Source organism: Eurypyga helias, unplaced genomic scaffold, assembly GCF_000690775.1.
Source record: "Eurypyga helias isolate BGI_N326 unplaced genomic scaffold, ASM69077v1 scaffold11684, whole genome shotgun sequence".
NCBI classification, from domain to species: domain Eukaryota; kingdom Metazoa; phylum Chordata; class Aves; order Eurypygiformes; family Eurypygidae; genus Eurypyga; species Eurypyga helias.
Window position 1 is genome coordinate 22,538 of NW_010246831.1, and position 16,672 is coordinate 39,209.

The 16,672-nt window shown below is 39.8% G+C and overlaps 1 protein-coding gene across 1 annotated transcript in view; it reads right to left on the reverse strand.

Annotated features, from left to right (window-relative positions):
• LOC104508809 (collagen alpha-3(IV) chain-like) overlaps positions 1-16,192 on the reverse strand; it is a gene marked incomplete at its 5' end in the record, with an annotated part of 38,477 nt that extends 22,285 nt beyond the window's left edge. The window contains 13 exons of the mRNA XM_010150545.1: positions 443-631; positions 2,640-2,710; positions 3,046-3,141; positions 4,344-4,436; positions 5,532-5,672; positions 7,173-7,260; positions 8,619-8,711; positions 10,104-10,148; positions 12,597-12,653; positions 12,921-12,983; positions 13,927-14,004; positions 15,625-15,660; positions 16,130-16,192. Coding sequence (XP_010148847.1) covers positions 443-631; positions 2,640-2,710; positions 3,046-3,141; positions 4,344-4,436; positions 5,532-5,672; positions 7,173-7,260; positions 8,619-8,711; positions 10,104-10,148; positions 12,597-12,653; positions 12,921-12,983; positions 13,927-14,004; positions 15,625-15,660; positions 16,130-16,192 — 1,113 coding nt within the window. The remainder of the gene's footprint in view (positions 1-442; positions 632-2,639; positions 2,711-3,045; positions 3,142-4,343; positions 4,437-5,531; positions 5,673-7,172; positions 7,261-8,618; positions 8,712-10,103; positions 10,149-12,596; positions 12,654-12,920; positions 12,984-13,926; positions 14,005-15,624; positions 15,661-16,129) is intronic.
• Between the last annotated feature and the right edge of the window lie 480 nt (positions 16,193-16,672).

Here is a 16,672-nt window from a genome sequence, read left to right on the forward strand (position 1 = left end):
GATTCCAGTGTTACGGTCCCAGCTTCTGTGGCTTCTGTCAGCCCTGACTGAATATTAACTCGTAAAGACTGAACAGGAATTATTTCCTTTTAAGAATCATAAGTAGTCAGAAAAACTGTCTTTTTCTTTTTTTTTTTTTTAAATCTCATTCATCATAGGCATCCAAATATCCAAACTAACACCACAATCGACTGCCAAGTTTTTCACAACCTCTATCTACTCTAGCCTCATCTCTCTGGCATTACCTAAGAATATTTACTGCCATTCTTTCATACATCCTGGCTGTGCATATTGGTTGCTACAGTTAAGCACAGTGCCCCTTAGTCAGGTAAAGGATAGTCAGTAAAAGTATCTGAATAGGTAAAACAGACTGTTGCATGAGATATAAAGTCGGCTTAGGTTTTAATGAATTCTGCATTAATTGCAAACAGTGCATACCTACCTGCTCTCCTTTAGAACCCTTGGATCCTTTAGAGCCAGGTCTTCCCAGAAATCCACTTGAACCTTTTCTTCCTTTGTCTCCTCTGGCCCCTGGATCTCCTCGCTCACCTTTTGGCCCTTCTGGATACACATACCCTGGCTCACCTTTTGATCCTTTAAGTCCTTGGTCTCCTCTAAAACCTGGAGGTCCCTGGAACAAAACAATCAAAAGAATTCCAGTGCCAGACATATGTCAACTGTTTTCAAGCTTGCTTTTTTTTTGAAGGAAGTACCTGAAAGTGGTTCTGTTTATTCTCATCTTTATTCACTGCAATAGCACACTTCTATTAACAGGTTTTTTTGGTTTGGTTTATTTTTGTTTTTTCCTCCTGCCTTTACTCCTTTTGGACCTGATTATAATTTCATTTGTACTACTGCACGCAGGAATAATGCAAGATCATTTAATGGATCTGACTTAGCTACCTGGTTGTGCTTGGGTGGCAGAAAAAGAAGGGTAAGAAAGTACCTTGAAATCTAATTAGGAATTTATCCTCCCAATGGAAATATCTCCCCAGGGACACTGGGGGAGATTGGCTCTATTCATAGTTAACTTCTCCTCTCCCTTCTTTCCTCCTCAGGATACAAAGTTGGTACTCTAGCCCAGCCGAAACCAGTACAAGCTGAAAGTACACTGGGTTCTAGTGATCTTGGGCTCATGAACTCTTGGGAGACTTCTGGAAAAACCTGCTAGACTCTTCCATTCTGCATCCGTTTGGCAACCCTCACAATGAATACTTATGCACGATGGTTTTACATTGGACAGTGCCATATGTAATTTTCCCCTAATAATTTCTAGTACAGGCACAAGTTAGAACAACCAAGTGCTATGTCTCTGGCAGCAGGGGTGTCAGCCTTCCCTCTTCATAATGCTTCCCCAGAGGGAATATCCTTTGTGCCCCACAGGAGGGTATTATGAGAAGCAAGTTTCTCTGCATAGCTGGGGCTTTAGCAAGTTTTGAGTATGCTGGAAACAAAAGAAGAAGTCTGACAGTGATCACAGCACACAAAACTCTATACATACTTCACAGCCATTGCCATGACTATAGAATTGTGTACATCAACAGAAGTGTAATCTACCCATATGTCATGGTTTAACATCGGCTAGCAATTAAGTACCACACTGCCTCTCGGTCACCTTCCCCTTCCTCCAACGAAGAAGGAGAATCGAAAGAAAAGACATGGAAACTTGTGAATTGAGCTTTCCACTATTTAATAATTGAATATAAATGAGTATTATAGTGATAATAATAATATTAATAATAAGTACTACTACTAATAAGTAACTAAACTAATAGAAAATAAAACATATGATACCATCATCGCTCACCACCAGCCAACAGATGCACAGCCAGGTCCCATATAGCCAGTGTCAGAGCCAGAGAGCCCGAGAGCTGAAGCCCAAAAGCAATCACAGCAGAGTCCGAGCGAGCCTCCATGAGCACAACCAGGAAAGCTAACTGACCCACCAACTCACTAAGGAAAAAGCAAGCTAGCAAGCTAACAAACAAGCGAGCTAATAAGTGACCAAGCAAAGGAGTTAGGGATCCCTGGCCCACTTCCTGCTTACGTACTGAGCATGACATGCTACAGAATGAAATACTCTTTTGGTTATTTTGGGTTAGCAGTCTGAACTGTGTGGTTATCCCCCCCATCCCCATTACTTGTAATGAGAAAGCTGGGAACACAGCTGCAGTATCAGAGGCTGAAAGTCCCTGAATTGGTGCAAGCACTCCCCAGCACCAACTGAAAAAACACCTTATCAGTACTGTTCTTAGGGCAAATCCAAAACATGGCCTCCTACCAGTTGCTGTGAAGAAAATTAACTCTGTCCTGACTAAAACCATACCATACCAGGCAGAAGCAGCAGTCTAACCGTCAGGAAATACAGCACAGGTTAATGACACAGGTTAATGACCTGCCTCACTGCCCGGGCTGAGCTTCTTGCTGCATCACAAAAAACAAGCTCATGCAAAGCTAGGTCAGCTACGTGCACATTGCAATCTCTACCCATGTCAGTCTCCCACGCAGACACACTCATTACTACAGAAAAAAACTGCTGAGATCACCCTGTACGACACTGCATGGAACACCAGCCATGAGGCTACTCTGAAATGTTTCTTGTGGGATCTGAAAACTAATCTGAAAAACCCAAGTCTTACTTGAGCTCCTGGAAAACCCGGTGCTCCTGGAGAACCTGAAGAACCCTTTGGACCTGTTGTTCCTTCTCTACCTGCAAAAGAAACAGAGTATTTTTTAAAGAAAAATGAAAACAAGGACACAGATTTTGACAAGCTCCAATAAACACACCCATCACTGAATGTTTCTGCTGTCACATTGACTGCAGCATCATGAGTGACCTGGCTTCAGGCTGCACCTAAGCCTTTTAGCATCCTGACTTCACTTCTTTTCAGGCTTGTGCTCCTATCAGTGGCTGGAGCTGCATCAGGCTCTCACACCCAGTCCAGGGCTAGTTCAAGGACTGCAGACATGCCCATACCCGATTCTCCTGCTAAAGGCAAAATCACTGGCATCTCCTACTGTCCTGTTAGAAACAAGATAATTTACCAGGCATGCCATCTTCGCCATGTGGCCCAGGAGAACCAGGGATACCGGGTATCCCCGGAATATAGCTGCAATCAGTACACACAAAGGCTTCATCACCTGGAATGAAAATAATGCATTAGTTGTCCCACAACCACGTCATTCCACGCTTAACTAATGTTGTTACACAGCTTGTTACAGAGGATGGCTAAGACTTTTTGGCCAGAGAGTGGTAGGAACACGGCCTTAATTTTGGTGGAAGATCACTTCCAACACGATTAAAAACTACCTGTGGTCAGACAGTGAATCAGAACTAATATCATAGAATCATAGAATCACAGAATCATAGAATGGGTTGGGTTGGAAGGGACCTTAAAGATCATCTAGTTCCACCCCCCCTGCCATGGGCAGGGACCCCTTCCACTAGACCAGGTTGCTCCAAGCCACATCCAGCCTGGCCTTGAAGACATCCAGGGATGGGGCATCCACAGCTTCTCTGGGCAACCTGTTCCAGTGCCTCCCCACCCTCTCTGTGAAGAATTTCTTCCTGACATCTAATCTAAACCTCCCTGTTTTCAATTTATACCCATTACCCCTTGTCCTATCACTACAGGCTCTTGTAAAAAGTCCTCTCCCAGTACCCTTGTAGCCCCTTCAGATACTGGAAAGCTGCAATGAGGTCTCCTCGGAGCCTCCTCTTCTCCAGGCTGAACAAGCCCAGTTCTCGCAGTCTTTCATCACAGGAGAGGTGCTCCAGCCCTATCATTTAATTGAAAATGCAGGAACATTCAGTTTAAATCTCTTGTTCTTTTCAAGTTTAATTTTAGTAAACCATTTGGATACAGTGACTCTACTGATAAGCCAAATTCTCTCAAAAGAAGAAAGGGACATAGGCTTCAAACCAAGATGGGGCCATAACAGCCTGGGTGACTTGAACGCATGGCAAGTGGCAAAGAGATTCAGCAGCTCCCATGGTGATATCTGCAGAAGGAGCCCTCTCTCAGAGAACAACTGTTGGTGTTGAACCTAACAGCAGAATACGAAAACCCTGCCTACTTGCAATAACCGTTTGTCCCAGTGACGGTCGACACGCTGGCTGCAGCGCGTACAAGGGCTGCGCTGGCACGTGCACTGCTCTGTTAGCTGCTGTCCAGCGACAGTAGTCAGGGGAGGAAGACTTCTTGCTATCCCCAGTGAATTTTCCTAAACTCTGAACTCATCAAACGGCTTCAGAGGTAAATTAAAACCACAATTTCATGAGGGTGCATGAAGATTACTGGATTGTAACACCTGCTTCTGAGTGATAGTTTTCTGAAACTGACCTTTCATGCCAATATCTCCTGGAGGTCCCGGAGGTCCTGTACAGCCTGGCTCTCCAGGAAGTCCTGGCAGGCCTGTTCTAAATGTCACTCTACCTGTTAATGAAATGAGCGCGGCACCATTACATCAGCAGATTATCCAGACAATTCTGGATTTGCTATGAGAGAAAAAAGTTGCACGGATGAGCTGGAGACAGTATTCTGATCCTTATGGGTCCCTTCCAAATTGAGGTATTCTATGATTCATTTAAGAGAGAGAACTACCTGGACAAACTCAAAATACTTGTAACAGGAAGTATTTGAGGATGAATATGGTAATGCCAAAGTAAATCTCAACAGACTGTTGGATCCATCTGTTTAGCCTTGAAAAAGCATAGTCCCTTCTGGGGCAAGTGTTTCCATTTTATTTGAATCAACAGAAACATAATTCTTTCTTTTACCAGGAATAGAAAGGAAACCTTCCTTTTAATCCTAAATTATTATGCTGCTCCTGTGTCTTTGACAGAATTATCATGGTGTATTTGGAACATGCATTTAGCTCTTCCTAAGGTAATATTTTTGGAGGATAGATAGATTTTTCAGTGACAGAGAAAAGAGAAGCACTACACTGGTATTGGTTCAGAAAAACTTGTATTGGCCATACCACATATAAAAGAAACATGATGCTGTTGGTACTCCTAGTTAAACACGTATTCCTAGTTGATGTATTTTCTAGAAGTTTTATAAACTGCTGCCGCTTTGTTTTCATGCTGACAGAACTTCAAACGTGCTCCAAGGCCCACCATGACCTCTGGAGGCATGCAAGCCGTTTCTCTCGCATTCATATTTTCCCCTTCTGAATTTAGCTTTACAGATCTACTACAACTTTTGAAAAAATTAGTTTTAAGAATAGATCTTCTCTCATTAGTCTTTCCTGGTTTATGCAGCAGATTTTTATAGTCACAGTTATACAAACAGGGGAGAAATCTCTCTATTGGCAAGTCATTGTATCTTCTCCACAGAACCTCATTAGCAACGAAGCACAGACCTTCACTTCATGAATATCCTAAAACTAAATTTCCAAAGAGAAAGTCTATTCAACCATATTACTCAACATATACTCTAAATCAGAGTTATCTATCTCATACATTAGATACTGACACGACTCTGGATTTGTTCTTGTCCATTATATATGCAGTACTGAAACATCACCTGGTTCTCCTGGAGGACCTGGTAACCCGACAGAACCAGGTCTGCCAGTAATACCAGGTAGTCCTGGAGGGCCTACAATACATAAGCCAGTTTGTCCTTTCTCTCCTTTTGCTCCTTTTGGGCCAGGAAATCCTGGGGGACCTCTCAGACCAGGTCTTGACACACCTAACCAAACAGGAAAAAATACAAAAATGAAGTTAAAGAAATTGAATTTCAAAGCAAAGTAAGTATTCAGTAGGATGATTGAGAGACAAACATATGGACTTCATCCCACAAAACTTTTTAATCTTGTAGTATATCAAATAATCACAACGACAATGTAAAAACATTTTAAAATTATCTTTAACCTCTCTTTAAATCTTTGGCTCATCAAAGCTTTTGGGGGACATTTTTTTTACCACTTATTGATATGATTAAAGTAATCTGAAGTTAAGATTCCACAAAGCTGATTCAGTATAATGGGCAGGAAGAACAATGGATTTTATTGTTGGTACTGGACCATTACACATACCTGGCCTACCAGCATCTCCAGGAGGACCCTGTGGCCCTGCAAAAGCAATGTATTTAGAATTTCAGTTAAACCACTGTATATTCTGCAAGGTCACTACTCATTAATACTGACTTCAGGTTTTGGGCTTCAGCATTTAAAGCTTATTTTACCTTTTAAGAATTTGGTTTTGCCTGAATAAGCATCTGCTACTTATACAGCTGTTGCACACTGGCAATTGTCACTAAAACCTGGCAAAATATGGATGTTACATGAGGTAGAAATAGGATCCACTGCATTTATCTTAGGTGGGGATGCACTCGATTAGTTGAGAACATCTTACAGGCCTGCAAACTTGCTTCTTTTTGCCACTACTATTTCCTCTAGTGAATATACCACCTCTTAACAACATATTAATAACTTTGCAAGTCTCAACTTTCCTGTTGCCATCCCTTGGAAATATATATGTAAATTTATAACGATAGAGAGCATTCACTGAATGCAACACAATCACTCGGATGCAGAAATATTCATAAAACTAGAACATAAAAACACAGGACTTGCTGGATGAGTATGAGATATAGCCTACAAGATGCTGCCTCAGAGTTCAGCCCACAAGTCCTTGTCATAGTGGGAGACAGCCCAAACAATAAACCAGTACATTTTAATTTTACAGCATGGCCAAAATAAACAGAATGGAAATTTGCAGATCTTTATCATGTTGCAATGATAGGCAATAAAAATAGCATAAGGCAAACCATAAAAGCTACTAAAAACAAAAAAGAGAGAGAGAGTTAGAAAAAGTGCATGACCTTTAGCAACAGCCTTACAGCCATGATGGTTTGCCTATGGCATGTACAGATAATGTGCTCATGCAGTAGTCTGCTAAGGCCACGAGACAGGATCTCAGTGAGTTTAGGTGCTCAACTCAATTATCTGTGCAAAGTAGTGTGCCAGCTTCATTATTTTTAAGAGGAAATATGGCCATAAATCATAGTCTCAGGATTCTATGATTATATGATACATTTCAATTCTTCAATCTGCTGGGAGTGCAGGCAGAAGCAGGTTGCTGGGTGCTCAGAAACGCAGCCTGTTACAAGTCCTTTGAGTGGACAGCTCTTGCTAAAAGATTCTGTCTTTCATGTCCCACTCACCAGGCATGCCACGTTGACCTTTTGGTCCCAGAGGTCCAGGGGGTCCTTCATCTCCTTTTTCACCAACCATATTATCATAATACTCTGTCTTAAGAGAAAGATAATAAAAAAATAAAGAATAGTAAGAATGAAGAGAGAAGCACAGTGTCTCATACTGAACATTTGCTTAGGACAATGGTGTGATCTCATTCGTAATTTTTATGTTGTGACACCATACGACTTTTCTAATCACACAGTAATTACAAACAGCCACAAATGAAATCATAACTTCTATACACAAATAATGCCAAGAGACCTGTACAAATAGATGGGGCTGGCATTTCAGAGCAATTCCTGAATTCCCAGAGAACTCCTCTGCCTGCAGAAGCGATTACAGAGGCAAGGTCTAAGTTGAAGATGCAGTCATGATTATTATGGTAGCATGAAATAGAAAATATTCTTGAAAGAAACCTATAGAACTTAAGTCTAGTCCATTGGCTCAAAGCAGCATAAGCTATATCTAGACTACTCTTTTAAATAATCATAAACAAAACCAGAAAAAAAATCAACTACTCAAATCACATGACCAACATCAGTATTTTGAAAAAGCCATGCCCTGATTAGAGCATCACAGGACTTCCATTATTGCCTCATACACTCAGTTTGCTTATTCTTACTCTAATGGTTTAGAAAAATCATATGATGAAAATAGTTTACACTTACTCGACCACAAGCTCCCGGGGGACCAGTGCTTCCTTTCATTCCCTTCATCAGAAGACAGACATGGGTTTGTATATTAAAAACAAATCATGACATGACTTTTGGTACTGACTGCTACTTCAGTACCTTGCTCATAACATTAAAGAAAAACAAGTGCTCCTGAAGAGTCCTTCACCATCCCCTCTGTTCCTTACACAGCTATTCAGCCCCAGACACCAAGGGAACATACCAGCATGCATAGATGGAGACCAGTTCAAACACATGATCTGTTTCAGCTGATTCATTCCCTATTCCGTATCATAACCATGTCCTGGGATGCATCACAAGAAGCATGACCAGCAGCAGGTCCAGGAAGGTGATTCTCCCCCTCTACTCTGCTCTTGTGACACCTCACCTGGAGTACTGCATCCAGATATAAATTGGGCTTAAATTGAAAGTGGGGAGATTTAGAACGGATATCAGGAAGAAGTTCTTCCCGGAGAGGGTGGGGAGACACTGGGACAGGTTGCCCAGAGAAACTGTTGATGCCACATCCCTGGAAGTGTTCAAGGCCAGGCTGGATGAGGCTTGGAGCAACCTGGTCTAGTGGAAGGTGTCCCTGCCCATGGCAGGGGGGTTGGAACTAGATGATCTTTAAGGTCCCTTCCAACCTAAACTGTTCTGTGATTACTTGTCATCTTTTAGGTAAAGTAAAACATATTGTATACAAAGTGATAAATAAAACAATACAATAACCCCAAAATGTACCTCATCCTCATAAGCAACAACAAAACCATTAGACAATACCTTAGCTCCTTGCCTGCCAGCCACTCCTGGTTTGCCCTGTTCACCCCTTTGTCCCTGCAGGCGACAGCACACAGTTTTATAATTAATCTTTTAGCATTGTCATTCGTAAAATATAAAATGGAAAGCTTTAATCTTTCATGGTGCTTGAAAGGTGAATGTGACTTGTTCAGGGGAAGAAATCACAGTGAAAGGCTGAGTTTGGGCTACAGCCCCATGGCTGTGGGAAATACTTCAGGTCTCTCATCCCAACCTGCCTTCAGCCACTCCAGCAATGCCAAGGTGGAGCCGCTCTGGATAGCACAAGTGCGAACTACTGCAAACTACTGTTTCTGAAAGGAGCGCAACTGAACACCGTGTGAGGTTCTCACACTCAGCAGCTCCCTCCCAGAAGCTGGTCCGTCTGTCTGATGCTGCTGATCTCAACAGGCACCAGCAAGACCAGGAGGGAATACAGTGCAGACTGCTGCTCAGGCTTTCTGCAAGTATATACGTCCAAGGAAAAGGGACTTCTCAGAGGCTTATGCACTTGAATCCACTGCTAGTAAGTAAAGCTAAAAAGTGAACAGAGCAATGACAGATCTTTGTCACGGCAGAACGTTTTATTTCTGTGAGCTGAGGCAGTAGAGTTTTGCGGTCTGTCATTCCCCATTCTTTCTCAGACTGGAATGTGTTTAGACTGTCTGTGAAGGTCATTTTGGCATGCTGAAGATGACGTTTTAGTAAGATATATGTGAAATGGCCTATTCTGACAATTAGAATTTTGATAAGATATTTGTAAGGTCATGGTGGGTCTAATGATGTCATTAAACAAGAGTGCAGTAAATATAAAAACTGATATTTAACCAATTGAATACAGTATTCCAAATACTTTGGAACAACTTCAGTTTTTAAATTAGTACGCAGACAAGATAATTTTAGTTATAAAATGGTATATTTTAAGAATTACATTGCAACAAGTTGCCTGTTTTAGTATCTATCAGTCATCTTGTTTCAGGCCAAGGCAGATGCGACCTTGACAATAACTTTTCTTCATAAAACAATGTTTTTGATTCTAGAGATCAAAAATTATTCATTTTGTTTCCTGTTTTATGCTGAAGTGAAAGTATAACTCTTTTGCAAAAAATTCAATGTGACTACCCAGAAGCAAGCTCAGTAGAATTAATTTTGTGTAACTTGGACCATGTCTCAAACTCATTAGGTAAGTCAGCAGCAAGCAGCAGGTTGTCTTATTTTACACAGAACAGTCAACATCTATGAAGTGAGCATCTCCTGCATAGATCTACGAGGACATGGTATATTCCAAGGTCAGCTGGACGCAATGTTTCTCACTGCATGGAAATCAACATTTTCAAACACATTCCGCAATGGGAAAAAGTTGTGACGGGAGGATATGGCTGTGATAAACAGATGACTGCTAGAAAACATTTAGTAGGCGTCCCTCATTACCGGTAAGCCAGGTGGACCTGGGGCACCTTCTTTTCCAGGTTTACCCTTCAAAGGAAGAAACATAAAATAAAATTAATGATAATAATAACAGAAAAAAAAGAAGATCCACAGAGGGCTTACTGCATTCAAAGAGCATAACAACAACATGCTGTCCACATTAACTGTATTTTAGGTCTTCATAAATTTTGAAACGCCATTGAAGTTATTTTTAAAATGCTCATTATTTCTAATCGTAACCAATGTTCCTAAAACTCTACAAAACAGGAAGTAAGATATTCCCTGGACATTCCTGCACCTGTGGAGGATTAGCCGAGGCGGACACTTCCCCAGCACAAAGTGCCAGGCAAGTGCAGAAAGCTTAGTGCAACATGAGGTCCTTGCAGAAGCCAGACAAATGATGACACATCAGAGCAGCTAGCAGCCCTTCTAATGGTAAGCACGGAAAGATACTGAAGGGAAACTTTTCTCTTACACGAAATGGGGTTAAGAGATGACTTGAAGAGAAATTATTTAATGAAGAAGAGTAACGATTGCACTTCAAAGGTATTGGAAGTAGGGCACTAGATGGAAAAGTGAAGGATGCAGAAGGAGGCAGCATGCCAGAGGCATCTGCTGTTTTCCATGACATGCAGCACATGAGGCAGCCTACCACTGGGGTGCTGGTGTCCAGTCTGGCAGTGGGTTAATGGTTGCATGGTAAGCAATTCATAACAACAAAAGAAAACGAAGGGAGAGAAGGGGAAAAAATGGGGAGAGAAACAGAAGGAAATGTAAACATGATTCTAAATACGGATACCTTGCTTGCCACCTTGAAGGCAGAAATGAGGACAATCTGGTTGATTAAAATCCACAGCAGAAACATAGTGATTAAGATAAAAGGTGGGTGGAAGATTATGAACTCAGAACAACAGGAGAGAAAGTACATTTTAGAAATTTGTTTTGCACAGAGTAAGTCAATGAAACTGAAAATAATTTGGAAAAATCTGACCAGACTATGAATTACAATGTGAGCATCAGAAAAAAAAGCAATACTCAAAAGATGGCAGAACTTAACCAAAGAGGATACTCTGAAAGAGAAGGGGAGTTGGAATGATGTCACCACAGACTCGAAACTCACTTGCACAAAATAGTATTCTTTTCTACAATGTAAAATCCACAGCTATTTGACATTTTCTGCTCACTGATGTCATCTCAAAGGCAAAACAAAATACTGTGTTTTCATTTTAGAAGAGCCAGTCAGTCAATGTCTTAACTCCATCTGTATTTCCTTAGTGTTCTTTGAGGTTAATGGGCAGACATGAAAGGGTGTTCTACTTCTTCCTCCACAACGGAGGAAGGGAGAGGCCAGTTAAGAAGACTTCTGAAAAATACTGCATGACAGGCCAGGGCTTTTGCAAGCAGAAGACATAATATGGAAAACCCACAGAAGATGGAGGAAGAACAACACAACACAACACTGCATAGCAAAAGCTTTTAGTACTTTACACCAGCAACTCAAACAGAAATTAAAACCTTCATAATGTATAGGGATGATAAAAATAACGATCAAGTTTCTGGGTAGCATCATCATTATAGCACCATACAAACGAAGAAAGAGCAATCTACAGGTAGTACTCGTCTGGGCTTGCTACCTTTCCTTGAGGAAGAAAATTTATTGCACTCCTAAGGAGTATGGGGAAAGTTTCAAAACATGTATCTCTTTAGTCTGCATGAAGTATTTAATTTGAAGATTACTTCTCTTAATATTGCTTACAAAATGTATTTGGAATCAAAATGTTTTGTTCAGAAAATGTCACCAAACATTTTATTTGGATATTTTAGGGTTCTCCGCTAACTACATATTGATAAAACTGTAAAGAATTAATACATTTTTAACTACTAAGAACCTGCAACTTCAACTGATTAGTTTTTAGCTCTAAGTTTGAAAGCCATTTGAATGCAAAGTGTTAACATTCAATAACTTTTATTTCCTTTAACATATAGGTATGCTCAAGTAAATGCTATTTTAAAGTGTAGGCTTTTTAAAATAAACATGATTTTTTTTTTCTACATATTATCCTGTCAGAACTCTCTTACCATAACATTCTTTATGTCTTCCCACACCCACTGGTTGAACATACTATTTTAAGTCTGCTGCCTTAAGTAAACCCAATGTTTTTAATTCTCATCAATATGCACACTGGCACTATAATGTCAGTACGTGTTCAGAAGAGCACCTTTTCTTTTTTTTATTAATTGTCAACAGTAGAACCTTTACAGAAAAACGAATAGAAGTGCATCCACCACCAACTGACCTTCAGTTGATGTAATCATGGTATGTGAGCCTGTAAGAACAGTCATTGACTTTCAGCTCTCCACTCTGGTTTACTGGATGAAAGATCTATGAACTTAAGACAATTTGCTCTGAGCGGCATTGAAAAACCAGAGAGCAACACTAGTCCAAAACTACTTTTCAGAAAAGACTAACATGTGTATTTAATTGTTTGCACATACCTGTGCTCCAGTTTCTCCTCGGTCACCCTTTTCGCTTTGAGAATCACCAACTGGCCCCTGTAACAAAACCACCCTCAAGATACACATATTTTGAGACTCGTATTTTCTAGATCAAGTATGTCTTTTATAATTTTGTTATCTTAAAAAAAAGTATAAAAATTAAGTACAGTTAAAATGGCATTAATAGGTATATTATTCTATTCATTAGTTCTATTCACTGAAGGTTGGAATGTGTAGTGTAAATACTGGACTCTGAAGAGTAGCACTTACTACATGATGCTGCCTGAACATCTAGATATAAGGGATTTATTTCTAGTCACTTACTGTAAACCCCATTGGCCCTGGAAGTCCTCTTGATCCTTTTTCTCCTTTCTCTCCTTTCAAGTCCTATTACATAGAAAATAAAAATTGAGTATGGTCTCTTGGATTTTTCAGTGCTTAGAATAACACTCATGTTTTACAAATAGGAAATCCTTATGTTACCAGCAAGCTTCTTTATTGAGAGGTGGTTCTACTTAAGATACTAAGAAACAGAAACTTCATATCGGCGGTCCTGTCCAAGTCTATGATGTTTGAAGAAGAATCTGGTTCTGCACTTATTTCTGAACATAGTGAGTTTAAGATGACCTGCCTGTGGTTGCATGCAAGGAGACTGGAGTACACGTCCCCAGATATTGAAAGTGAAAAAACAAATAAATCTTAGTTGCTTCACTGGAGCTACAGTTACCTCCAATATGTGAATGCAATGGATACCAGGGCAATCCCTGCCTCTGTGGGCTCGAGATTAGATCGCCCTACTGCATAGTACTATTACGTATTGGGCTACACCCTAAGGTCATCGTAAAGCCAAAGTTTATGCGCTGCCTAATTATTACCTGATTAGACTCATGCCTCAAACTATTTATGCAAGGAGTTTTGAGGGGTTTTTCAACCTTAAGCTTTAGTGAAACCCTGATATTTCAGAGTCCTGATATTTTCAGGGCCAAGGCCCAGAGCTCAACACAGCTGTGGCTTTGATAGCCATTCAAAAAACCATGCTGGTTTGGTGAAGCTAAAAGTGATTTACTTCCCATATCCTTGGAGATCTGCAGCAGGTGGGTTACTAATAAGCATCTAGCATTCCAGGGACATCATGCAGATGTGAAAACACAGCCTCAGCTGACCTGGCTGTACAGACACTCTAAGAGCTTTGTATCTAACTAAACAAGTCTGAACAGTGTTACGATGTGTACAAGGAAATGTGACCAGAGCAGTGAAGATGAAAATGTCCTTTCAAATCAAAGCCTAGTCAGATGGCTTATCTGAACATGATGTTCAGCAATTTTACTACCGTCATGTTGTCTGGTCCACTTAATGTCACAATAACAGTTCCTGGTGGTCCTGGGGGTCCAGTTAACCCAGTGTCACCCTTGGAAGAAAAAAGAAAAATTGAACAGTTACAAGCAGTGTGTTTTTATTATTTCAAGTTACTACTGCTGTACTTTTGACATCATGAAAGTTTTCTGTCATTAGACTTAGACGTTAATAAAGTTAACGCTCCTTTTTCTTTACTATTTATCTTCCCATAAAAAAGGCATATGGAAGACTAAAGACTACTATGACAAACTTCTAGTTGAGAAATAAAAAATGCATATGCTGATTTCTGTTAAAGTAGCTAGAATTAGCTTACATTTTTAATACTATTTGTTTAAAATGATACAACTGTTTTATCTCTAAATCAAATAAAAATATCTCCTTAATTATAATTTTTCTTTCAGTTTGATTAAGTCAATTAACAAAATACATGAACTGTCTTTAGTGACATCCTCAAAACTGCAGTCTGTGTGTTACAGGGAGATGATTGCAACATAGCGCTGACAGACAGAATTAGCTTTCACGTGTTCTTAACAGAAAACATTAATACTGCAGTACACTTTCTCATTAAGAATCTTTTAGAACCGGGAGAGTCCTAAATGTGATATTTCCTGTGGAGCTCAACAAAAGAAAATCCGTAATTTCCACTAATTTTAAGACAGCAGAATGCCTTTGCATGCACCTGCAGCATAACAGCACAGAATGAATCACTCTTTCATAAAGAAGCAAGATGCTCCGTGGTCATTTGAGCCAATGCTAATGAATAATCAATTCTATTTACATACATTTTCCCAGGAAATTTCTAGCACGCTCTAAGTAGTAATGAAAAATTTAAAACCAACCCCACTGTCAGACAGTGCTGTTTCAGTTAATGGCTCACTCTGTGCCGGTCAGTTAGCATAACCGTGAGATGCTCCAAGTTCTTGAAAGGCTCCTGTAAGGACATCCCACCTGACTACACTGGTCCTCCAACTGCAGGCTGAGGTCCTGAGCGACAGTGTGCGTACTCGGAGTAATTTCTGACTTAATGTCAATTATATGAGATACAAACCAAGGACATGGACAAGTCAGCTCATTTTATTCAAAATCTGGGAGGTTTTCTAACATCATAAAGGCTGACACTGAAAAGATGTTGGCCGTAGGAAGATGTGAGTCTATAGTTGCTACATATTTACCAATGTTTACATGCTTAGACAAGCATTTAGGAGCACTGTTCTACTGATATATAAGTGAATTTAATGCTGTGTGTTAGTAAATATTAACTACTGGCTGCTCTTAGGTTTCTACCTTCTATCAGGAAGTTTGTATCGTTGGGTCTTTTGTGACAAGATATTACTAGGTATTATTTGCCATGTTTCCATTTTCCACTGAAAGACTTCCACATACATACTGAAAGTTTTTATTTCACGGTACTTACTCCCCCAAATGTTTCACCATAGCGCATCAGGAAACACAAGAAAACAGAAGGAAAATGTGAAAAATGTTTTAAGCATTTATTTTATACAATCACCTTTCTTCCTTTGGTTCCTATTACTTTGAGTCCCATAAGACCCTGTAATAAAAAAAAAAATTCCCAACTGTTATTTTTTTTTAATTTTAAAAACACCTATAAAATGAGTTAATTGATGCTATGCCTAATAGGAATTTTTCATTTTTATTACCAATCTAAGACTACCTTAGGTCCAGGATGTCCTGCTTTCCCGGGCATGCCCTACAAAAAAGGAAGACAAAAACGCTTAATGTAAAAATTACAATCTTCAACACCAATATAGTTGTTTTGAAGCACCAAATTTTCATGTGAGTTGTATTACTATTTTTATTCTTCAATTTGTTGTGACTGGGTGACAGAAAGTCTATACAGTCTGGTTGCAAACATATACATCTCTCTTACAGTTGCACACATTACTACTTCAAGTGAATTTATGGGTAATTGTTTGAAAATTAAAATTTATGTCTACATGGAGAAGGATGCTTCTGAAAACACCGAAGTTATCATTCAGAAAAATAATGAAAATAAAGTGAAAAAAAATCGGATGTGTGCAGAAGGATATGGATTTTGCATACACGTCTCTTGTCCTCAAACAAGTCTAGGAAAGTTAGGTACTTGTGTTTGTGTAATTCCACAGGTTTCTGGAAAATCAAAGGTTAATGTAACAAGTGAGACAGAAGCTCATACTCACTGAAGCTCCTGGAGGGCCCTGTGGTCCATACTCCCCAGGATAACCTTGAACACCCTGGGCACCCTGCATATTGCAAAAGAAACAGGAATAAATCTTCTGGCAAGATTATGAGCAAATCACAAGACTAAGTGTAATTGCTCCTCACTGCTTCATGGGTTGGCATGGTCCAAAACATGAGAAAAACATATCTGTTCTAAAACTAAGCTACTCAAGGGAGGAGGTATGTCCTGTTTAACTGGACATTCTCATAATCCATACAGTCCTATTGGTAGCCCTGATAAGCCTTTATTCTTTTAAATATTCTATGCAATAAATCCTATACTTCAAAGCTTCATTTTCAAAGAAATGGAAAATTAAAAATGTTGATTTTCCTTTTAATTTAATGCCCTCTATTTGTTGCAACAGTCAAAATAAATGTCTGCTCTACCCTCTTCAACTAATCTCTATTTTTAAAATATGGATCATACTGTGCTTTGTTAATAGTCTAGCAGTTGAGCTGGTCTAACCTGGTCAATCTTACTTCATGGGGAATTTCTGCAGTTG